This window comes from Lemur catta, chromosome 6 (genome assembly GCF_020740605.2).
Source record: "Lemur catta isolate mLemCat1 chromosome 6, mLemCat1.pri, whole genome shotgun sequence".
Classification (NCBI taxonomy): domain Eukaryota; kingdom Metazoa; phylum Chordata; class Mammalia; order Primates; family Lemuridae; genus Lemur; species Lemur catta.
The window spans coordinates 69,275,266-69,301,732 of record NC_059133.1 but is presented as its reverse complement, the minus strand read 5'-3'; the positions used below and the strand labels follow the sequence as shown (position 1 = coordinate 69,301,732).

The following is a 26,467-nucleotide window of genomic DNA, read 5'->3' as shown; positions in this document are numbered from 1 at the left end:
TGCCCTTGAGAGAGGGAACAGAGGAGAAGCAGGCTGAGGATGAGGTTATGTACGGAATATCCAAGTGCTCCATAAAAATAAATGCTTAGACAAAAAATCAATTTCACTGTATAATATTTTTAATAACAAATTTTTCTGCCTCTTCCCATATCCTAAACACTTCTAAATTTTTACTTCCAGAGAAGCATATTATTATATTAGTATATAATAGATTACCAAAATGGTTAGAAATGTTAAAAGTTTTTCATTGGTCTTTTAGGTTTTTAGTATGTATAGGTTGAGAGAAAAAATTTTAGATTTTGCCCTCTGCAAACCAAGTAGAGATAAAGGCTTTAGAAAAATTATGTCATTAGCTTTTGTATTACTTCCCAATTTCTAGCTATGTTTCTCTAAATAGGAAAGAGAAGTCTGAATAAATGAGCCATTACTGTAACTGCAAAACATCTAGCTAAATAAAAAGTTTGTCTCAGAGTGCAGTGATTCTCCTGAGGAAGATTCCTAAACTCTGTTTTAATAAGCAAAGGCACCATTCATCTTCTTTCCCTATTATTTAAAAAAAAAAATGTGGAAGAATATATTTTCTTGGCATCCTAGTTTGCTCCTCTCAAATTCACCTCCCTCCCCCTTCTCTCTCCCCACAAAAAGGCTCACCTGAAAAAAAAAAAACAAAAATCTGACTCAGATTGTCTCTATTCAAGTTTAAAAGATGAGACTTTAATAAAAATATAACTCTTTACTGAAGCAAAATATTCTGAAATAGTACAAAATTACCTAAGTCAGATAAGAAGCCAAGAACAAATTATCTTGGCTCTCTGGCAAAATAAAATCATCCTCTCGTCATGACAAATTTAACTAGAAAGCATGTAATAGAGCTTTCATTCATTCATCAGTTAAGACTGACAATCATTATTCTTCCTCCAACCAGACCCAAATAATTTACCCAAGTCTTTCAAGGATTTAATGTTAAATATTTTTATATTTCAAACATATTCCATCTCCATATTCTAACTAATTTTTAGATTCTCATATTAGTATCATTTATAGCATTCTTATTTAAAAAAAAAAAAGGCAGCATTTTAAACCAAAGGAAGTGACCCACTAAGTCGTCTTTGCAAGTTTTATGTTAGGTCAAAGGCAAAGACACTACCATTACTATGATAAAAGAGGGACATGCCTCTTCCTTCCTCATCTTCTATAATCATTACTAATCTACAGGAAAGGATGCTATGGACTGATAAACCAAGTAATCAGGTTTTAGGGCAAGTAATTACCCTCATTCTTCCTTACCCAGGACTTCAGACATTGGAGTGACAAACACAGGCACTGAATTTCAGCTCTGCCATTGAAATGATCTTGGACAATTAATTTCTGTGAACCTGTTCTCCATATGGATTTTTAAAAGAAATGTATGCAAGAGAAGGGCCAAGATAGCCAACTAGAAGCAGCCCACACATGCCACTTAAGTAGAAGACTGAATGTTGCAAGTAGATGCCCACCCGTGGATGGACCCTCTTGGACAGAGCATAGTAAATCATCAGAGAGGCAATGGGATATATGGAGTAGATGGGGATACAGAGTTCTCGCCAAGATCGGAAGGTACCTAGGGGAGACACCTATACAGGGAGAAGGGCTAAAGGAGAGAGACCCAGGGCCCCACACTCTGTGTGGACACTGTGACTCAAGCTGTGGGGGACCCTGACCACTACTGCAAGCCTCGGTTCTCAATGGGAACTGCTTACACGAGTGGGTCCCCCAGCAGGGACCCACTGATTTGCCTGGGTTCCTAGGCTGCCGCAGCTGATGCCACTTTAAGCTATCGGGGCCCAAGCTCCTGGTCTACACAGGGACAGGCTTTGCTACAACTTCCCCCCACACACACACACATTGCCACTTGCTGGGCTGAGAAGGAAGCAGGGAGAGCAAACACTCTCACTTGCCGGTGACTGGGAGCCAAGCATCACCCACCCTCCAACAACCAGGAAATTCGAATGGAGCAGGTAGGGACACCACTCGAGAGGTCCCACAGAAGCAGTGCCAGTGAGACCCATGTGAGCAGAGAGCCCCAGCCATCCAGCAGCCCAGCCCATACGGCCCACCTAGTGACCCTCAGAACAGGCCACCCAACCCTGCGTGCTACAGTGCCAAGGTTAACGCCCCCACAGAGCCGCTCACCTGCCAGTGGGCCACGCCTCATGGGCCTGCCTGCCAACCAGAGGAGCAAGCCCCCCCCACCTACCCCCCCCATGCCACATGGAGTTCCATGAACCCACACACCACATGGTAGAACACGCCCCCCAAGCCCTGGGTGTTGGAGGGCCACACCTCCCCAGAACCCAACACCCTGCAGTGGGCCACACACCCTGGCTCTGTGCACCAGTTGGCAGGCCACAACCCTGAAGCCCCATCCAGTGGTCCATGGCCCACGAACCCACATGGAAGCTGCAGGCCACGTCTCCCAGCCCTGCACAGTAGCTAGAAGGCCACATCCCATGGCACTGCATGAAGCCATGCCTGTGGTCCATGCCCCTGCAGCACCACACCACACTATGCCTGCAGTCAGGCTCACCACCATGGAACTACAAGCCACAAGCCACCCATACCACGTATGGCCACTACATCTAGACCTGGGTGGAGTAAACGTCTGCAGCACTGACACCTACAGACAATGCCCAGACAGCCTCGCCAAGCAGCCACTGCTACTGACACAGGGAGACCAAGGCAGAGCAATCTCCCACAACACCTGCCTCATAGAGAGGGACTCACCCAGCCCCCTGCCTGAGCTTCCATTAGCGGCCTAGGGACCAACCACTCCACATAAAGATCCCCCAGTGCTGGCTTGGACTGTGACAACCACAGAGGAACAGGACAATGTAGAACAGCTACATGACCAAGATCACAGTGCATCCGACCCTCTCCTACTGGATAAATCTTCTGGAATAGGACACAAAAGCACCACCTAGGGACTTCTCCTTCTTCTAAGTAAATGACTTCCCAGCAAGGCAGAACTAGTGCACTGTAAACCTATTTGCCCTGAACTGAATGAGAGGTTTCAGATGAGAAGAAACCAGCAAAAGAACTCTGGCAACATGAAAAAACAAGCTAGTTCAACAGTCCCAAAAGATCACAGCAACAGACCCCAACCAAAAGGAAATTCTCAAAATGTCAGAAATGGAATTCAGAATATGGATGGCAAATAAGATGAATGGGATTGAAGAGGAAGTTGAAAGCTAACACAAAGAAGCTAAAAAACTATTTCAGGACATGAATGAAAAAAATCAAGAAGTCACTAAAGAGATAGATAAGATAGCCTAAGAAACGCTATAACAGAACTTAAAGAAATGAAAGAGTAACATAGGGAACTTCAAAATACAGCAGAAAGCTTCAACAATAGACTCACTAGAGTCTAGACCAAACAAAAGAAAGAGTTTCATAACCTAAAGACAAGGCTTTTGAACTAACCCAGTCAGTCTCAGAAGCAGAAGAAAGAATAAAAAAGAATGAACAATCACTCAGGGAAATGAGACTATACGAAGTGAGCCAATATACAAATTATAGGTATCCCTGAGGTAGAAGAAAGCAAAATGCATGGAAAAGTCACTCAAGGGGATTATTGAAGAAAACTTCCCTGGTATGGCCAGAAATTCAGATATCCAGATACAAGATGGTCATCAACACTGGAAAGATTCATTACAAACAGGACATCTCCAAGATACATAGCTGTCAGCCATAGCCAAAGTCAAAATGAAAGAGAAAATGCTACACGCTGCAAGATGAAAGCAACAACTAACCTACCAAGGAGAGCCCATCAGGCTAACAGCAGACTTCTCTGCAGACTTAAAAACTGGAAGGGATTGGGGCCCCATTTTTAATCTTCTTAAACAGAACAACTGCCAGCCAAGAATTCTGTGTCCTGAAAAACTAAGTTTCATAAATGATGGAAAAATAAAGACTTTTCCAGGCAAGCAAACACTAAGGGAATTTGTCATCACTACACCTGCCCTACAGGAAATGCTTCAATAGTGCACTATAAATGAACAGCATAATAGATAATCACCAGTGTAAAAACTTCTGAAAATTAAAGCTCACAGCTCTTATAGAACAATAACACAAGAGAGAAAACAAAATATCATTCAACATGATGAACAGAACAGTACCCCACATATCAGTACTAACACTGAACATGAACAGTCTTAATGCTCCAGTTAAAAGACATAGACTGCCTGAATGGATGAAAAATCATTGCCCGAGTATATGTTCTTCCCAAGAAACCCACCTAACTCACAAGGATGCACACAGACTCAAGGTAAGCGGATGGAAAAAATTATTCCAAGCAAATGGAAACCAAAAACAAGCAGGGGTAGCCATTCCCATATCTGATAAAATAGACTTTAAATCAACAATGGTATAAAAAAAAAAGACAAAGATGGTCGCTATATTATGATAAAGGGGGCAATTCAGCAAGAAGACATAACAATCCTAAATATATATGCAGCTAACACAGGAGCTCCCAGATTCATAAAGCAAATTCTACTACAACTAAGCAAAAAAATAAACAGTAACATCATAATCACTTGGGACTTCAATACCCCACTGGTAAAACTGGACATATCACTGAAGCAGAAAATCAGCAAGGATGAGGCAAGAGGATCGCCTGAGCCCAGGAGTTCAAGGCGGCAGTGAGCTATGATCACATCACTGCACTCCAGCCTGGGCAACAGAGTGAGACCCCATCTCTAAAACTAAACTAAAATAATGATAAAACAAAGTTGTTTCTAGAGAGTAAAGTCAAGATTCAGAGCAGGAAAGAGAATTAGTCTTTACCTATCTCTTTTGTAGTCTTTAAATTTTCTAAAATGTGTGTTATTTAAAAAAACAAAACTAATAAAAAATTTCTAGAAATTTTATAACTAAAAAGAAAAGAAAAGAAAAGAAAAGAAAATCAGCAAGGAAATACTGGAATTAAATGGAACTATAGAACAAATGGACCTAATAGACATTTACAGAACACTCTACCTGAAAACTACAGAATATAAATTCTTCTCATTAGCACATGGAACATTTTCCAAGATTGATCCTATCTTAGGCCACAAAGCAAGTCTCAGCAAATTCAGAAAAATCGATATCATACCATGTATCTTCTCAGACCACATCAGAATAAAACTAGAGACCAATTCCAAAAGAAAATCTCAAACCCACACAAAGTCATGGAAATTAAACAACCTGCTGGTGAACAATCCTTGAATCAATGATGAAATTAAGATGAAAATCAAAAGATTCTTCAAAATGAATGACAAGCTTGCAAAATCTATGGGATACAGAAAAAGCAGTACTAAAAGGAAATTTCAAAGCCTTAAATGCTTACATCAGAGAGACTGAAAGATTACAAATTATCACCCTCATGTCACATCAAGGAACTAGAAAAAGAACAAAGCAAACCCAAAGCCAGCAGAAGAAATAACACAGCTCAGAGCAGAACTAAATGAAATGGAAACCAAAAAAAACAATACAAAAGATCAATGAACAAAAAGTTGTTCTTTGAAAAGATAAACAAATCAATAGACCATGAGCCAGATTAACCAGAAATAGAAGAGAAAGGAGTAAAATAACCTCAATCAGAAATGAAAAAGGCCGGGCGCGGTGGCTCACGCCTGTAATCCTAGCTCTGGGAGGCCGAGGCGGGTGGATCGCTCGAGGTCAGGAGTTCGAGACCAGCCTGAGCAAGAGTGAGACCCCGTCTCTACCAAAAATAGAAAGAAATTATCTGGCCAACTAAAAATATATATACAAAAAAAAATTAGCCGGGCATGGTGGCTCATGCCTGTAGTCCCAGCTACTCGGGAGGCTGAGGCAGTAGGATCGCTTAAGCCCAGGAGTCTGAGGTTGCTGTGAGCTAGGCTGATGCCACGGCACTCACTCTAGCCTGGGCAACAAAGTGAGACTCTGTCTCAAAAAAAAAAAAAAAGAAATGAAAAAGGTGACATTACAACTGATACCACAGAAATACAAAATATCATGTGTGAGTACTACAAAAATTTCTACACACATAAACTAGAAAACCTAGAGGAAATGGATAAATTCTTGGAAACACAACCTCCCAAGACTGAATCAGGAAGAAATAGAAATCCTGAACAAATCAATAACTAGCAGTGAGATTGAGGCAATAATAAAACATCTCCGAACCAAAAAAAGGCCCCAGACAAGATTGATTCACAGCCAAATTTTACCAGACCTACAAAGAAGAACTGGCACCTATTCTACAGAAATTATTTCATAACCTCCAGAAGAAAGGATCCTTCCCTAACTCATTCTATGAAGCCAGTATCATCTTGATACCAAAACCAGGAAAGGACACAACAAAAAAAAGGAAACTACACCCCAGTATCCCTGTGAACACTGTTGCAAAAATCCTCACCAAGATACTAGCAAACTGAATTCAGCAGCACATCAAAAAGATAATTCACAATAATCAAATGGGTTTCATCCCAGGGATGCAAGGATGGTTCAACATACACAATCAATAAATGTGATTCACCACAAACAGAAGCAAAAACAAAGACCATATGATCATCTCAAAAGACACAGAAAAACCATTCAATAAAATCCAGCACCCTTTCATGATGAAAACCCTCAATTAACTAGGCACAGAAAAAACATATCTCAAAATTGTAAAAGCTATATATGACAAACCACAGCCAACATATTAAATGGGAAAAAATTGAATGCATTCCCCCTAAGAGCTAGGACAGGACAAGGGTGCCCACTGTCACCTCTTCTATTCAACATAGTGCTGGAAGTCCTAGCCAGAGCAATCAGGCAAGAGAAAGAAATAAAGGGCATCCATATTGGGAAAGAGGAAGCCAAACTATCCCTGTTTGCCAATGATATAATCCTGTATCTAGAAAACCCTAAAGACTCCAACCAAAAGACTCCCAGAATTGATAAATAAATACAACAAAGTCTCAAGTTGCAAAATCAAAGTATATAAATCAGTAGCATTTCTATATATTAATAATAGTCAAGCTTAGAGTCAAATCAAGGACTCAATACCATTTACAATAGCTACAAAGAAAATAAAATACCTGGGAATATACTTAACCAGGGAAGTGAAAGATCTCTACAAGAAGAACTACAAAAGAAATTATAGATGACACAAACAAATGGGAAAATATCTCACGCTCATGGATTAGTAGAATTAACATCATTTAAATGTTCATTCTCCCCAAAGCAATTTAGAGATTCAATGCAATTTCTATTAAAATACCAACATCTTACTTCACAGATCTAGAAAAAATAATCCTAAGCTTCATGTGGAACCATAAAAAAGCCCAAATAGCCAAAGCAATCTTAAACAAAAAAAAAAACAAATCTAGAGGCATATTACCTGACTTCGAATTGTACTACAAGGCCATAGTAACCAAACAGCATGGTACTGGTATAAAAGGAGAAAGACAGAACAGTGGAACAGAATAGAGAACCCAGAAATAAAACCATATAGCTACAACCAACTGATCTTTGACAAAGCAGACAAAAACATACACCAGGATAAAGAAGGCCTATTCAATAAATGGTGCTGGGAAAATGGAATAGCCACATGCAGAAGAAACAGGACCCCTATCTCTCACCATATACAAAGGTTAACTCAAGATGGATAAAAAACTTAAATGTAAGGCATTAAACCATAAAAATCCTAGAAAACATAGGAAAAACTCTTCTAGACATTGGCCTAGGCAAAGAATTTACGACTAAGACCCAAAGGCAAACACAGCAACAACAAAAATAAATAAATGTGACTTAATTAAATTAAAATGCTGCTGCACAGCAAAGGAAATAACTAACAGTAAACAGGTAACCTACAGAATGGGAAAAAATAGTCGCAAACTATATATCTGACAAATGACCAATTTCCAGAATCTACAAAAAACTCAAACAAAACAGCAAGGAAAAAAAACAATCTCATCAATAACCGGGCAAAAGATGAACAGAAGTTTTTTGAAAGACAACAAATGGCCAACAGACATATGAAAAAATGTTCAATATCACTAATCACCAGGGAAATGCAAATTAAAACCACAATGAGATACCATCTTACCCCTATCAGAATGGCCATTATTAAAAAGTCAAAAACAACAGATACTGGCACAGATGCAGAGAAAAAGGTACGCTTACACACTGTTGGTGGGACTGTAAACTAGTACAATCTCTATGGAAAACAGTATCGAGATTCATCAAACAGCTAAAAGTAGACCTACCATTCGATCCAGTAATCCCACTACCGGGTATCTACCCAAAGGAAAATAAATCATTTTATCAGAAAGACACATACACTCAAATGTTTTTCTCAGCACAATGTACAACTACAAAGATATAGAATCAAACCTAAGTGTCCATCAATCCATGAGTGTATAAACAAAATGTGGTGTATATACATACATACACACACACACACACCATGGAGTACTACTACTCAACCACAAAAAGGAATGAAATCATGTCATTTGCAGCAACTTGTATGGAACTGGGGACCATTATCCTAAGTGAAATATCTCAGGAATGGATAAACAACACCACATGTCCTCACTAATAAGTGGGAGCTAAGCCATGGGTGCACATGGTGTAAAAAGATGTGAAGGATGTTGGAAACTAAGAAGGGTTAGTTTCCACCCCCCTTCGGTGGAAATCCATCATCAATGGATAAAAACTTACCTATTGGGTACAATGAACACTGTCCTGGTGGCCGGCATACTGAAAGCCCTGACTTCAGCATTGTAGAGTATATTCATGTTACCAAAACTTTTGTACCCTCTTAGTATTTTAAAATAAAATAAAGAAAGAAATGTATGCAAGAATATATAATAATTTTTAATAATAACTGACACTTACTGGGCACTTTCCATGTGTCAGGCAGAAATATAAGGCCCTATATTTGTCTCCTGCAGTAGACACCTACCTGAACGAGTGCATAAAAGATTTTCAGAATCTGTTTCTGTAGTAACACAGAATAATGGGAGGAATCAGGAAGGAGCTGCACGATTTGTTGCTGAATACGAGGCAGAAATATTTGCATCGCTGCTATAAGAGGTTCTCTTTCTTCTGCTTTCTTATATCTACATAAGCAAAAACAAAAAGAGAAAAATAATTTCTCTCCCTCCCCAAAGAGCTATAAACAATGAATGAAAACTGTTTCTTAAATATATAAAACTAACAAAACATTGGCTTACGTTTTCTGTTTGGATTGCTGAAATAAAGTTGAAAAGAAGTTGAAAAGAGCACATCCCTGTTTTAGGCAGAATATCTAAAATCTTTCTAGAAAGATTTAAAACAATCCAAGACTTTTGTAGCTTTTCTACATGAATGTTTCTAGTGTTTAATTTTCATCAAAATATAATTCTTCCTATAAAATACAAGTGGATACCCTAGTTTAAATAGACATTCAAATTATATAATAAAGTAGAAAAAACATTTTTTTCTTATGTTACCCTAAATTGAGCAGTTGAAATAGTTTACAAATTTAGGTGCTTTTAGATCATTTTAATTGTTATAAATCTAAAATATTCTCTAAAAATTCTATAGAGTATAAACTAGTCAGTTTAAAAAAAGGAAAACTACAGGACTTTGTATGTATAAGTAGCGATCCTCCTAGAAACGAGAAAGCAATAAGTACCTCAGAGTTTCCAAGGAAACCTTTTAATAAACGGTCCTCCAAAACTAGTAAGTTTGAGAAGTATTGCATATTATTATATTACTCTCCCAGAGATTAGCAATGTACATTAGCAGATTAAAGTTTCCTTGAATAACTATAGCAAAAAACATGTTTGCGTTTATCCCAACATTTCCCAAACCAACCTGATTCTGCAGAAACTTGGAAACTCTCATATAGAAGTACCTTAACATTTGTCTTCTAGGAAGCATATTATTAAGTAAAACAAAACATTTACTGTGCTGGATGCAAGATAGAAAACGTTAAAGTTTCTTTGATAGTGGCATTCTTTTCCATAAAAGTTGTTTGGGAGGTGGAGGACTAGTATCACATTAAATAGTATTGCTTTCTGGTTTCTAGAAGGATTGCTACTTGTACACACAAAGTCCTGTAGTTTTCCTTCTTTTAAACTGGTTAGTTCATACTCTATTTATATGAACAGCAGACCCCTCTATGCAATTTAATTCTAAGTTACACAAGGCTATTGCTTCAGCCAATTGAAATCAACTTACTCATATGTCTTCACCAGTTGATACAGACATAATAAACTGCCAAGCCAGCTTCCAAGGCCCTGTGATTGCAAGTAATAGTCTATCTTGTCAACTATTGCAGGCCAGTGACCAGGAAAATCGTATTTAATGATGACACGGAGACACATTGTTAACTGGACTCTGTAAGTTGGGAAAGAAAAGCCAAAATATAAGTAGTTATAAATACCATGTTTCAAAGACCTCTAAGATTTTACATAAAAGTCCTCTAGTTCCTATTTACCTATATTACATAGAGATATATATGTGAGATGGGGGGAAAAAAAGAAGTCCTTTTAAAAAAAAAAAAAAACCTCCTCAGTACCTCAACTTATTGAAAATATACAGAATGGGTGATTTCCTAAAATGAATGAAACCTTTCAAACTATCTTATCCTAAAAACAGCTTTTTAAAAAGTTAATTTTAAAATATATTTTAAAAGTTTTTAAAACGACTATGAATCTATCTCAGCTCTGTAAAACTTCCCAGTTTGTTATATTTTATATTTTGGTTATCGTATCCTAAAGGAGGGAAGGAATGTTCTTTCATTGCAAATGAACAAACCTAGCCTAAAAGATGGTAAAAGTAAGTAAAACAGAGGCCAGAATAACTGTGGGAAGCTTCCCTGTGGGCCAAAACCTTGAACCCATCCGTTATCCGTTAATAGCCAGCATAGTATGTTGAACCCACCAAAGCAGCCTGAGACAGTAATTTTTGTACTTTTGAGTATGAGAGAGAAACATGTATTTGCTAGGCAATTCCTAAAGAGGAAAGCTAAGAGCTATTTCCAAAGAAATAAATGAAAAAAAGGAACAGGAAAGACATAAAACAGAAAAAGAAAAACCCCCTTTAATAAAAACACAAAGTTAAGTGATAAAATAAGTTACCCCATAACTAACAAATCAGTAATCATTTCCTCAATGGGATCTCAACTGTAATTGGAATTGAAAAGTGAAATAAGGAAAAAAAATTCTCTTCTACAAACTATCAATATTATTACCAAATATGTCCTTACATAGTTATTTGCAAATGGTTAGGGAGTTAATCTGGCAAACTTAGGATTCCACAGTGCAAAAAAAATAAAAATAAAGTGTCCAGCTGAACAAGTAATAACCTGGATCCACTGAAACTGGTGAAATTAAATAAAATAATGCCTTTCCCTTATATTACCAAATCTATCTGAAAATTTCCTCTGTAATACTCTTAAACTTTGAGAACAGGAAGAAGATATTTCTTCAAGAGTGATTACAGGTAAGCCTTAAGGACATAAAAGAAGCAAAGTCACAAAGAACTATCTCATAATAAAGATCTCTCCCAGTGCCACTAGCAGCTGTTCCTTTAAAGAACAAATAAGTTGTACTTGTATGCAACAAAACTGAAGGTTTTCATTTTTTAAAATGTCATCTTCAGATTGACCCTCCCAGTCCTGTATCATTCCAAGCAAAGGATGGTTATGAAAGGCCATCCTTCATATATTACTGTGTAGAACCACTGGAAGATTCAGAGAGATGTGAAAATGTAAAGATTTTGACAAATGGATACATGATGGTACCATAGGAGTATTGGTACCATGACTGGCATTTGGGCAACCAGTGAGAATAACGGTGATTTTCTTTAATCAGTACACCTATTTTTCTCCTCTCAACTAACAAAATAACTGCAAAAAGAGTTCAGTGTTCTCCTTCCTGTTACCATTCTCTTCACACTTCCTTTCTTTTCTACTGCTTATGTCATGATGACTATTAGATACTCAGGGCTAAAGCTGTATCTAATCTTAACACTGAACATTTTCATTCCTCTTTCTTTGTTTCACCTATCTGCCCCTCCCTTTTCAAAAGAAACCCAATTATTATTAATACTAGCTCATACGTTGAAAAGAATTTGTTTCTCCTGTTTTAAGATTACAAAATTTTTATTACCCTACAGCTGTGCTGTCCAACAGAGCAGCCACTAGCTACATATGCATACTTTAAATGAATCAAAATTAAATAGAATTAAAAATGCAGGCTGGGTGCAGTGGCTCACGCCTATAATCCTAGCACTCTGGGAGGCCGAGGCGGCGGATTGTTTGAGCTCAGGAGTTCGAAACCAACCTGAGCAAGAGCGAGACCCCGTCTCTACTAAAAAATAGAAAGAAATTAGCTGAACAACTAAAAATATATAGAAAAAAATTAGCGGGGTATGGTGGCGCATGCCTGTAGTCGCAGCTACTCGGGAGGCTGAGGCAGGAGGATCGCTTGAGCCCAGGAGTTTGAGGTTGCTGAGAGCTAGGCTGATGCCACGGCACTCTAGTCCGGGCAACAGAGTGATACTCTGTCTCAAAAAAAAAAAAAAAAAAAAATGCAAATGTCACGTGACTAAATGCTGGCGAGCATGAATGCAGAACTTTGCTATAACTGCAAAAAGTTCTATTGGACAGTGCTATTCTACAGCATCCAATCTATTAATCTGAAAAACTGGAGACAATTCTTCTAATTTATATTTACTCTATCCTGTTTTCTCCAAAGGAAAAGATACTCAATTCATTTTTTAAAAATGAATAAAAATATAAGTAAAGGGTTCAGAGATGTGGTAGGTTAAAATTCCCAGAATCAATCTCCCTATATCAAAGAAAAAAACAAAAGTAGGTAGTAAAAATGTCAAGAGATCATGACTAAGAACATAGATTATTTACATAGTAGGGATTTACACAATCATTTTGGTTAAGTATGATTTTTACTTTACTTCTTCTTCGTGGCAATTATGGAAACTGAATATTTTCCAAAATACTGAGGCAAGGAATGACAAATGCAAAGATAAATAAGTAAAATATGCTTTAAGTGTCCATCTTCATTATTTGACACCTCTTTAAAAAAATAAACTTGAGGCTCATGATTAGATCCAATAGCACCCACCCCCAAATATTTCGTGCTTCCTAGTAATAATATAGATACAGCATAATGTACCTCACTAAATCCGGAGACCGAATTATTCCTTCCACAATGTTATCACGTATTTGCTGGCGATCATTTTCATGAATGTTGAATGGAAATATTACTTCTCCCGGTGGAGGTTCTCGGTCTGGCCAGTATTGTGTCACCATGTTCTTCAGGTAAATGGCAGCTAAGTTTGAGGGAAAAAAAATGCTAATATAGCAGTATCAAAAGGATGGCTTCAATTCAGGTTTACAGAGCATGAAAGGCTAAACCCCTCAATGCTAAACATGATACTCAGCAAAAATGTAGTATCTTACAGGTATAAATAGCCAAGTTGGGAAGGGAAAATGGGTAAGTATTTAAAGGTTTCACTTCAGTTAATCTAAGCAGAAAACATTTTGTCAAATCAAGCTCCAGAACTTACATGACAGAAAAATCATCTAGGACTCATGTAAATATCCTTAGATAAATGCAAGGTGGTCTAAGTGAGACCATACTAAATATACTTTGAGATCATAAAATCACACTTTTCACAATGCCTAATATTGAGTTGACAACAAGTGAAGTTCTACTTTCCTTCATGTAGATTGCCGTTTTTGTTTATTTTCTTTCACAGGCTACTATCCTACAGTACCATTTTGGAATATCTATGCTCTTTATAGTATTGGTAATTTTCATCTAACTCTTTTGAAATATTTACTAATTATAATAATGGGGAAACAGACATCAGCCTTGAAATATTTTTGGAAAATCTCAGGAAATTTTTTATCTGTTTACTTCTATCAAAATGCATAACTGATGACTTTGTTCCTATTCCTTTTAACCATCTTCAACTTTTTACAAAAGGCTGACATGCTGCTACAGGGTTTTGAGAGGGAATGTGAAACTTTCTAACCATCTCAGTGGAACACTGAATATAAGTAAATACTTATTTATAATGTCATAATCTTATATCTATAATAAAGATAGGCAGTCTGCAAAGCATCGTAACTTTCTCCTCTCCCCTTATTCCCCTACCCAACCCTCCCTTCACCCTACTTTTAAAATAAAACTGGTAAAAGCATTACACGAGAATAAACCAACATGATCAACACTGGCTAAAACAAAAAAAATTTAATGAAATTATGAACTTGATATTCTGTAAGTTCCTCTTTCATAGTTGTGATTCAAAGGTCTGAAAAACACAATTCCACCTAGGATTTCAATTTGTTGGAGTAAAAACAAATTATTTAAAGATGTGTATGTTAGTTCGAGGTTTTTTTTTCTTATTTTTAATTTAAATCACAAAGGATCTAGACTAAGTATCATATTTTATCCCAATACAGTTATTATACAACAGTGATTAACAAAAATGTAGACATTCAATAAAAACATGTAGACCATTAAAAAAAAGTGAATGAATTATCTAAGCATACAGACCAACCTGTCAGCAGTTCAGACTGATTTCAAGGGATTAATCTTTGCAAAAAGAAAAATCAACTATATTACACACGAAATCATTTCAGTCCTTATAGACCTAGTCTTGAAAATAAATAAAAGCAACTGTCAGACAGCAAAGATACAGACATGGTAAAATCAGACTTATTTATGATTCAGTTATTAAATACTGTTAATTTTATAACTAAAAAATGATTTTATTACAAGGCACCACACAAGACAGCCTATATAAAAGGCACACTAATTTATATATGGTTAAATTAATGTACAATTAGTTAAAATGAAATTGAACTTAATGTAATAATTAAAAAAAGTACTCTTAGGAGTAATCATGCATTACTAAGGATAATGAAGGAAAAATACCAAAGATAGTTATAATCACATTAATAATCGAAAAACCTCCCTGTAATCATTTAATTCAAGTATTTTGCCAGACCTAACAAAACACTATTATTTTAATCCAATTCATAAAGAAAGGAAGCATTAAACTTAAGTTTTCCTATGAAACCTACTTACCATTTTAAGTAACTTAAGTTGAAATTAACTTTCTAAAACATATACACACTTTTCTCCTTCTCCAGCACAATAAATCATCACTTAAACTCTGGATAAATCATCAGCTGAACTCTGGACCCAGCAATGCAACTACAGAGGTCAACTGGGTTTCACAACCTCAATGGGGAGAAAGTGCTATTATAAACTCAGTGAAGGAAAATGCCATGCTTTTATTTATTTATTTATTTTTGAGACAGAGTCTTGCTCTGTTGCCCAGGCTAGAGAGCCGTGGCATCAGCCTAGCTCACAGCAACCTCAAACTCCTGGGCTCAAGCAATCCTCCTGCCTCAGCCTCCGGAGTAGCTGGGACTACAGGCACACACCACCACGCCCAGCTACTTTTTTTTCTGTTTTTACTAGAGATGGGGGTCTCGCACTTGCTCAGGCTGGTCTCCAACTCCTGAGCTCAAGTGATCCCTCCCACCCCAGCCTCCCAGAGTGCTAGGATTATAGGTCTGAGCCACCACCCCTGGCTGGCCATACTTTTTAATTGATGTTTTTAAGCCTTAACATTTTTTCATTATAATTTGGTTGCACTTTTCTGCCTTGTTATTACTTTAATCTGTGAAAGGCTAGATCAGATAACAAATGTGTAAATTATATCTAAAATAAGATTAAACAGATTCTGAGTAAGAGCCAAGAAGCTTCCTAAAAATAAAACACCTGAGTTTTAATGAAAGCTTCTGGGATTGATCAGAGACATCTTTCTGTTTATTTCTAGGTTCTGCACTCTAGAATGCTAATGTTAATCTTAACAAGTAAATAAGCTCTGAATAAACAACCACAGACTGAATTTTTATATCCTGTCCCTTTCTGTCTTTTGGAAATAAGACAAAAGGTCAGAAGAACAAAAAGCAGGCAACTTACGGAAAATAAAAACCACACTATTTTTCAAATTATGGTCCCACATCAGTCACCACCAACAATTTCTTCTGGTCCAATAAAGTACCCCTCAACTGCCACTTTTAAATCAAAACTATTCTTCTCATAGCAACTCCAAAATGCACTAAAGAAAGTACATTTCTAAACCTAAGTTTACATATATTAGAAAAATTTTAATAAAGAGCCTCTGCAGAGGTAAGGAGTAAAAACTTGGAAACAAAAGAGACTTGAAAAATTCCTGACCATAACTAATTTAAGAGAGGCTTCTTTCTCCGCACATTAAGTGAAAATAGTAATAACGTCATTAAATCTATCAACACCTCAAAAGAAAAGCAGTAGAGCAAACATTCAAGTTTATTTTCTATTGCTTAGCAACATCAAAATATTAATTATTTTCCTATTTTTTTTAAAAATTCATAGTAAGAAAGGATATCCACTAACTAGTTTGTTTGATGGTAGCAAGAATATTTTATAATTGCCCATAAGCAAAAATATTAAAAACTGAAAGAGCTATGTCTTTCCATTTAATATTAGCATAATTTTTTGACAGCTTTATACAGGCTGATTTTTTTTTTTTTTTTTTCAGAGACAGGATCACACTCTGTTGCCCTAGAACATAGTTCACTATTGCCTCCAACTCCTAGGCTCAAGAGAACATCTCACCCCAGTCTCCCAAGTAGCTAGGACTACACACTACCATACCTGGCTAATTTTTCTTATATTTTTGTAGAGGGGTCTATGTTGCCCAGGCTGGTCTCGAGCTCTTGGCCTCAAATGACCCTCCCACCTCAGCCTCCCAAAATGTTAGGATTACAGGTGTGAGCCACCATGCCTGGCCTCAGGCTGATTTTTTTTTTAAAGCAAAGACCACATCATTCATTTTTAAGTGTCATGCTAAAATGATAAAACACCTATCTGGGTGCCACCATAAGGTTCTTGGAGCATCCTTGTATATTAATATTAAATAGAACAGAAAATTTATAAATGACACTTAAATTTAGGATAGTTATAATGTAGAATTTTACACAATGTATTTCAGACTCTATGGTAAAAATGGCTATTCTAAGATAGAAAATTGTCCTAATAAGTTAGAAAGTGATCAATCACCAAGATAAATTCTGGCTGGTGGCTAACAGATTTGAAATGCACATATAAATTATGAAGAAAAAATTGTCTTTAAATGCTATTTACATTTTATATCAAGACTTCATGAAGTTGTACAGAGTTGGTGAGTATATGAGGAGCATTCTAATGCATTGTTGACAGAAAAAGCAAAAATAATTTAGTGATAAGATTAAAAATTCTAAATGTTGACATCATTAGTATCATTAACTAGAAGTTACAGTCCTAAAATATACTCTATAAGAACATTCCCACGAGTACTCAGAGATACATGTCCAAAGACACTCATTTAGCATTGCCTCTATCAACAACAAAAGGACAATAAAGGAAATGTCTATCAATATCAGGTTGTTTAAATCAACTGTGATAGTTCTATACAAAGAAATACTGAACAGCTATTAAAAAGAATGAAGCATACATGTAGTGACATGGAACAATCTCCAAAGAGTACATGGGTTAAATGAAAAAAACTAAAAAATAGCATGCACAAGAATTAGAGAACCTCGCATCAAAGTTGATGGCAGCTATCTTTCATGGCATTAAGAGCAATCTAATGTATTAAATATAAACTCTGTTTTTGTAATGTTTATATATTACATAAAGAAGACATTAGTGTAATAACTTGTTTTAAGATCTTTTTAAATGCTATTTCTAAAAAGCTTCAACAGTATTGTCACAATGGCCCTATAAATACTTAGGCTATTAAAATAGCAAAACATTGTTTTGGAACAGCCCCATTCTACGAAACAAAGATTAAACTACTGAGAATTTTGATTTCAAAAAATTTATACAGATGTCTTATAAACCTTATTAAAGTAAAAAGTAATTCCAATATGAATGTTTTTTCCACAGGTTTTTATTTTAGCCACAAAAGGATCTTTTAGGAAATCATAAATATTATTATAAATTTTTCCCAAAGCTTCGTAATTTCCTACTTTTTTATTCCATGTTATAATGAAATTAAATACTTTTACCAGCATGTAGATTATGATCCCATTTCTATAAAACCGTTCATCTACCCTTCGACCTTAACACATGCAAAGACTAATGTTCATCTAATATTAATGATGGTCATTTCTGAGTGAAGAATGTTGGATGATTTTACTTTCTTCTTTGTATTCTCCTATATTGCCCAAATTTCTTACAATGAATACATGTCACTTCTATAGGAAGTCTTTTTAAATATATTTATTTTTTAAATTAGCTGTCATTTTACCTGCATCAGCTTGTAACTATTATCTCTTCAGGACTCACGACATTCCTAGGTTTTCCCAATTTTTAACCTTCTGGGCTCTGATGACCAGTCCATTTAAAAACCAAACAAACAGAACAGCAATGCATCATATCATGGAACCACAGTAAGACCCCATACACATAAAAGGAAGTTTCATGTTTAAAACAAAGTCCTGCTCCCCAATCACCTGGTTAGAACATCTATACAACACATTACCTCCACCATCTGACACATGAATAGAGCTCAAATTCATATATATAAATTCATGGTGTTAATCTACAAGCCTAGAAGATAGGCTACCAGAAATCATAAAAAAATTGGGAGATTAAACTATTAAAATCAAGAAAGCTAAGGGGAAAAATGGCAAAGTTAAAGAGGTGGGGGGGGAGCAAGAGCAATATACGTAACCTAAACTTTTGTACCCCCACAATCTGTTGAAATAAGAATTAAAAAAAAATTCTCAGAAAAAATAAATAAATAAAAATAAAGGGGCAAAGAACTAGTGGGTGGGAGGGAAAGAAGGAAAGAAAAAGCTAGAGAACATCTGAGAGTTCAGTATCTACCTCCAAATTTCCAGGGAAAAAGAGAGCGAGTTTTTTAGCCATTAGAAACACTTCATGTCTACTTTCTAATTTTCTAAGAAATTATAAATATTTACAACCAAAATAAAACTGTATCATTCTACTTTCACCTATAGGTAAATTTATAAAGAATAAAAAGCCAACTCACCTGCCTGACGCACTGGGAATTCCACATGGTCAGAGACTATAATCCGAAGTAAACTGGGGGCAAAATTGATAATCTTGTAGGACTGAAATTACAAAGCAATGTTTTATAAAATAGGGCAATATAAGTGAATAGCTGTTAGCACTGCTACCAAATATGTTACTGTCCAAATAAAAGAAAAACTTTTAAAGAGAAACTCTCCAAGGCAAAATGAAGATTACTAAAATACTTCAAGTAAAAAAAATGCTTAGAATAAATTGATCAATAAAAGAATATGAACATTTTTATGATTTTTTTGACATGTATTGTCAAAATGCTCTCCAGAAAGGGTATGCCAATTCACACCCCCAACAGTAGCATATGAATGAGGGTGTCCATCTCGACAACATACTTCCTATCACTCCTCTGAAATGTTAAAACCTTGTTTTAAATTACATTTAAATTATTTAAAACTTAATTACATTAATTTATTTAAAACTACGTTTTAAATTACATTTCCTCTATTACTAAAGAGGTTGGATTTTTTTTTTCCTGTTCATTGGCTATTTTTTCTTCAAATTTCTTACTCTCTTTATCCTTTTGTAAATGAAGTATTTGCTTTCTTCTTAATAAACTCTAAGAACTATTTATGAATTTCAAACCTCACCCTTGTATCTGCCTATACATGGCAAGTATTTCTTCCCAGATTATTTGTGCTTTAATTTTGTTTGTGGTATTTCTGACAAACAGAAAACAGGAAAGCACGGTCTACAGAAAATCAGAGGTTTAACAGCAAAACAGACAAGGTAATTTACACAGTTGAACTTGAGCTATGGAGAGAAGCCAGTCCAGACTGGAACAGTGTGATTCACCAGACAGAATTGAGAGCTGTCATCACCAGCTGCCCTCTCCTGCAGTACCATCTTTTGAACTTAATGCCTAAGGGAGCCTATGCTGATGAAGTTCCTGCTCTGCCCTGTTTCCTGGGTCATTTCACCCCATAGGCGTGTTCTACTTTGATCTGCTCCTGAGTTTGGCCATGGTGACCTTAGAAGCGAAAATATACAGAGCAGCCCATTCCTTCTGACCATGTTCTATCCAGATGTCTAGTACCTGGGCTATATCACAGCCCTGACACATTCTCAGAGCCCACACATAGCCCTGTCCACTGACATTCCCAGACAAGATTCATAAATTCCAGTGAGGCCAAGCCAGACAATGACCCAGAGAGTCTGTCAACATACCTTCTCCTGGGAGCCTGGTTCTATGGTGGCATCCCTTTCAATACACAGCTAGGTTTGTGCATACTACTCAATTTTTTAATTAATCACTTTTCCTATTCATTTATTTATAATAGCATTTATTAAGGCAAATATTTGATTTAAAAATTAATTTGGAGAAAACTGGCATCTTTATAAAGTATTGATTCTTTCCATCCAAGAACACTATGCTTTCCAAATCTTTCCATATCCGTCAATGAAATTTTGAATTATCTTATAATTGTTCTTCCTTTCATTCTGTGTAGGCTTCAGAATCTCAAGTCTGTGGTATGTAAGGTAAATTCTTTTTTATCCATAAGTGAAACCACCAGAATTTTAAAGTAGTTTTTAAGAAAACAGATTTGTTTTAACAGCAGTTTACAGGAGGCAAAACCAATACAGACTTAGCCCAATCTTCTTCACCTTATACATATACATTATAACTCATGTTTGTAACCTTCTAGATACTGAAAGATCTTATAGTGAATCATAGATTAAAACATCCATGTAGTTTATTCTAACCACAAAAACTGACTTCAGTTATTTTTTAACAAATCTTATTACATATAAATACAAAATAACACCTTTATACTTAGATTAACTCTACTTATTTGAAAGCACTATTCTTACTGGGAGACTACTTTTATTTCACAAATATTTAACCCAATTTCTTTGTCTCTCCTTGGGCTTCAAGTTTCTAACATACGACTCATTTCTCAATGATTTCTTGAGGGTATTTATATCTATGAAATTTTCTACAAATAAGGAGTTTGCTTCCTTGCTAAATTCTGTATTTTCTGAGAACTCATATAAAGCAAAGACCTGATGTTCTCCCACTGTCGACTCACTGCTTTAACTACATTAACTTCCCTAGTCCTCCTGCCCGCTATGTGAGGGCCTTCTCTGAACTGTATTCCCTCTGTTCCTCTCCCTGTTCTTCACCTGGCTCATTCCTTCACAACATCCAGGTCTCTGGCTCAATGTCATTCATTAGAGAATGACTACTCTATTTATATATTCCAACACTCTTTCTTGGGTTTTATTCTCTATTGCACTTATGACCTGAAATTACATTACTTATTTGTATCCCTCACTAGCATGGGAGCAAAAATAAATTATATTATTTACTTTGCATCCTTAGCTCCATGAAAGCAGAGTCTTACACCAATGCCTGCAAAATAACTCAATAAATATCTGTTATTCACATAAACAAACTCTCTTAAAGGGTAATAAAAAATGGTATGTACAGATACATGGAAAGTAGGGATTCTAAAGCTTGGCAACGAACGTAAATACCTTTATTTCCCTATTGAAGCCATGTGGAGAATGATTTATTAAAATAAGGCATCTTTCTAGATGAGTTACTGAAGCAAGATGCCTACCCATTCCTACTCCCCTATGCTGCTACTAAAGGGACTTCCGGTCTAGAGACATTGAGGAAGGTGTATAGGCTTCATTCTTAATATCCTGAGATAAAACTGAAAACATTTCCCCATAGAAAAACAATATCACAAATAGCAGTCAGGGAACCAGTCACTGGTAACAGAAAAATATTGGCTTGAGAAAAATATAGCTCCAAATAAGAATTTATCCTTTGGAACACATGCTGTCGTGCTGAAACTGCCTACTCTTCTAAACAGCAACTGACAGATCAATCAGTACACTGCAGAAACTGCCCCCATTTTCTGTGCAGAGCATATTTGCTAAGCGGGGGGAGCTAGACTAAAATAAATGAGCTGGACCATCCGTAATCACTTATGGTAGATTACCCACTCGTTTATTCAACAAAGTAGGATGTTACAGTGGTGGAAAAGGATAAGCCTACAAAACCCAATACTATATAACCATGTAATACTATAAGGTTATGTGACATTATATTTTGGTCTTCTACTTACAGCCTGTTCAAAAAAACTTCGTGAGAACATATTACAATCCAGAGCATTATATAAAATATAAATGCTAAAAAAGTGGTATAGCAATTAAGCTTTTAGAAGTTGCAGGGGAAATCATGGTCTGTTGATGATTTAGGTAGATGTGGAACAGGGCAGAGCAATGGAATGGATTGGGTTGAAATATCATGAAGAAAAAAAAACAGGATTGGGTCTTAAAGGTCTCCTAGTTTTATGGGCTTTCCCACCTACTTTTTCCACTTCTGTAACATCAACTGCACTTAAATACTGATGAATTGGAAAGAAACGAAGGTTAGACTAAGGGCAGGAAGTGTAACATGATATCAAAGATGTGCTCCCTATCAACACTATCAAAGGAACATCTGGCCTCATTGTCAGGAGAAGGGGGTCACAAACAGGCCAACTTCCCTGTTCATACTAGTAGATTGCAAGTTCAGCTCTTGTTTTGTTCTTCCTAACCAACCCCTGGATTACTACTCTTCCAGCCAATCAATATACAGTACTTCTATTCTGCAAAGCCTGGAACAGGTACTGACTTTAACCTCCCCCTATTCTGAATGGCAGTCCTTTTCTTTTTGAAAGACCAATACATTCTCCTTGGGCTTTCGTTCAACTCAACCTCCTCTCCACAGTCAGTGTTTTCACTCTCCCTTTTATCTCTGAGAATCCTGGGTTCACACCTACTCCAAACTCCACCCAGATTTTCCAATTAAAATAATCCCTTTCAAAGATTCACAATAATCAGATTCAAACTTCTTAGAAAAAAGAAAGATTCACAACACCTACCTGCTTTTTAAAGCTGATTCCAACAGAAACATCTACTTATAACAGTCACACTTTAGGAGGAGACACAGAATCACCTGGAGAGCTAGTTAAAACACAACTGGGCCCCACCTCCATAGTTTCTGATTGTTTAAGTCTGGGGTGAAGCCCCATAATTTGCAGTTCAACAAGTTCTCAGAGGACGTTGCAACTGCAGGACCGGGGCAACACTTTGAGAACCACCGATTTAGGAGTATTCCTTTACATTTTACAGATTATCACAACCTCAAACAGCTGTCACGCCATCCTAGGGGTAGATCTTAATTCCTATGTCTTAGTGAGAAGTCTATAATCCATTCGTACAGGTAAAGAGGAAGAAGTAAGCTACAGTTTGGGATCATTAAAATTTTGAAATGTTGGGGGCAACGTTGGAAAGAGTTCAAGGCTGATTAGGAAGATTAGAGGATGGAGGAAAAAAGAAACGCTTACACATTTAAGCATTTATAAGAAATGCCTTCAAACACATTGCTTTGAAGTGTCTTTGATAAGGTAGTACCAACATAAAAACTGCCTATTCTTCCCTGAGCAGTCTCCCGACAGCAATGCCCAGTGCTCCGACAAAACTCCGCCAGTCAGTGTCAAAACAGTCCTGTCAACCCCACAGAAGCAGGTGAAGAGCAGCGTTTCCCACAGCAACACCTAAAAGGGGCTGAGTCTGGAGAAAAGCTGAACTCCGATTTGAATTGGAAGTGAATTTTCCCACCTGTGACCCCAAGTCAGCGCACTTAAGAAAAAGAAATCACACCCTGAAGACACCAGCAAAGGTTGCAAAAGCTTTCTTGCGGACCGCTGTGGGCTGAACAAACTGCACCGGGGAAGGAAGGCGACACGAAAAGATGCAAAGCCGGCCAACAGGTGCGCGAGCTGCTTAGCAAAGCTCCTAAGAGAGCTGCTCACCCGGGCCGGGGAGCGGAGGGCGGGACGGGCCGGGAGAGGCGTCAGGGTCCCGGCCCCGCTGGGGTGGAGATGGGGGCGCCGAACAGGGAGAGCGCGGGGAGCCGCTCGGGGAGCCGCTCGTGCGGAAGCGCGGCGCCGCAGGCCCGCTCCTCACCTGGTTGAGCTCGTTCTCGGCTGCAATCCGCAGCTTCGGGTCGATGGTGCCCTTCAACGCCTGGATAATCCGGTTGAGGTCCATCGCCCCGGGTGGGGGCTCCGCGGCCCCCGGACCAGTAGGCCAGATGCAGCTTTAGTTTTCTTCTGAACCTCTCGGCCTCCTTCTCCGCGACCCCCGGACTACCTCACTCCCCACTCCCCGCCCTCGCTGCCACCTGCAGCCACTTGCTGCGCCACTCTGACTCCGCGCCCCCTGTCCTCCCTCTTTCCCCCCCACAACTCGCTCTCCATTCACCCTTTTACGACAGCCGGTGGGAGGCGGGAGAAGCAAGAAGAGGAAGCGGAGCTTCCTTTACGGCGGCCTCTTCCCCCAGGCGTAACGCTACGCCCGGCTCCCGCGGGCGGGCGCCATGCTGCTGTACGGCAAGCCGTCTCGGCTTCTTCCCCGGAGGGCAAACGAGCTCCCAGGCGCCGGCAGGCGGCCGCCATACTGCCGTACGGAAAACAGCCTCCCGCCTCTTCCCGGGCGGAGAAACTTGAGCTGGCCCCAGTCTCCTTACAGCTGCTTCCAAATTAAGCATATCTGGATGGAGTGACGCTTTTTGTTAGTCCGAGAACCGTCTGGGCATCACAACTGGGTCTGTTCCAAGACAGACTTGTTGGGACCTTGAGACCACGTACCCTACGGGACAGGGTCCCCTCGGTGTGTGGAGCCATCATTCTTTCGCTCATTCATTCACTTTCACAGAACATTTAACATATACTTTTTGAACCAGAGTACTAGGATTTTGGGGTACCACGTCGTAACAAGATGAATTCGATACAGATTAATATGAAGGAACTCACAATCGGATAAAAGTGACCTTTGTAATATAAACAGAAAAATATATACAAAATATGGAAACACAGAGGTCAGAGAAACTATATGTCTGAGAATTTTCTGACAATTTTTCAGACTTTCTCAGAAAAGTAGTGAAAGGCAAGGAGAAAAGTTATGCTGTTTCCATTCACTGTGGCCATATCTGGCTCCACAGTTTCAATGGCATAAAAATATTAAGGAGCTAGTTTTTCCTGAGGTTAACCCCAAAAAAAGACAGTTCTGATTACATTTAGTAAAGAACATGACTGCGGGCAAAATACAACTGAGGGGATGTGATCTTTTCAGAAGTATATAATCAAGATAGATTGGTTCAATTAATTGGGTTCGATCAAGATGATAGAAAATAGATGGCAGAAAACTGATGCCTGAAAGCTTCCCCCTCAGCTGGGTGCAAAAATCCCTAGCAATAAACCTAACATGCCTCTGATTGCTTCCAGTATTGTCCTTCTTTAATCCATTATCCACACAGCCATCAGAGTAATGTTTCTGAAATGTTAATATTGTCATTTCTCTTCCTTGGTGATTTCCCATCAATTTCAAGATAAAATACAGGCCGGGCGCAGTGGCTCATGCCTGTAATCCTAGCACTCTGGGAGGCTGAGGCAGGTGGATCGTTTGAGCTCAGGAGTTCGAAACCAACATGACCACGAGCGAGACCCTGTCTCTACTAAAAAATAGAAAGAAATTAGCTGGACAGCTAAAAATATATAGAAAAAATTAGCCAAGTATGGTGACGCATGCCTGTAGTCCCAGCTACTCGGGAGGCTGAGGCAGTAGGATTGCTTGAGCCCAGGAGTTTGAGGTTGCTGTGAGCTAGGCACTCTAGCCCGAGCAAAAGAGTGAGACTCTGTCTCAAAAAAAAAAAAAAAAAACAAAGATAAAATACAAACTCCTTAGCACTACAGGGTCTTATGAAGCATAATGCCTTTCATCTCCACACTATTTCACTAATCCACTCTCTTGTACCTCATGATTATCTAAAACTCCTTTACCTATAAACTCAACTCCAGTACCGTCTTTTATAGTTAGAACCTGTTCTTCTATTGCTCTCTCTCTCTCAATAATGCTATACCTGTTCTCCAACTCAATCACTACTTCAGGTCTCTTTGCTCTATCCATTCCTTGCTACACATCCTTTTCTGCTATTTAACCTCCAATTCAACTTCAAGACTACCCTTGACCCACTGTGCAAACTGACACCACTACAAATATGTGTTCTCTCAGACTTAACAACCCTATTCCTTGTCTTTAATCAGCACCATCTTCCATTCCCTCAGTGGCTGGTCCAACCCTTAGGATTCCTCAAGTTTCCTACCCATTCTCAAGCCCTGCAAAGATGAGCAATGCCATCAGGATCAACTCACCCAACAACCAATTAATCTCTGCTTACCCCTCTTCACCTCCTTCTCTCCAGTATGAATGAACCCAGTACTCTCTGATCTCCTCCAGGACCTTGTTCCATAAATCTT

The 26,467-nt window shown here is 37.8% G+C and overlaps 1 protein-coding gene across 4 annotated transcripts in view; it reads right to left on the bottom strand.

Annotated features, from left to right (window-relative positions):
* Positions 1–24,431, bottom strand: part of IPO8 (importin 8) — a 70,260-nt gene extending 45,829 nt beyond the window's left edge. The window contains exons 1-5 of one of the 4 annotated variants that reach the window (XM_045554092.1): positions 24,117–24,431; positions 19,099–19,180; positions 13,170–13,326; positions 10,210–10,368; positions 8,948–9,104 (exon numbers count right to left, since the gene is read on the bottom strand). In XM_045554092.1, coding sequence (XP_045410048.1) covers positions 8,948–9,104; positions 10,210–10,368; positions 13,170–13,326; positions 19,099–19,180; positions 24,117–24,200 — 639 coding nt within the window. In that variant the 5' untranslated portion in view covers positions 24,201–24,431. The remainder of the gene's footprint in view (positions 1–8,947; positions 9,105–10,209; positions 10,369–13,169; positions 13,327–19,098; positions 19,181–24,116) is intronic. The other 3 variants (XM_045554093.1, XM_045554094.1, XM_045554095.1) reach the window with 3 other exon arrangements.
* Positions 24,432–26,467: the final 2,036 nt, after the last annotated feature.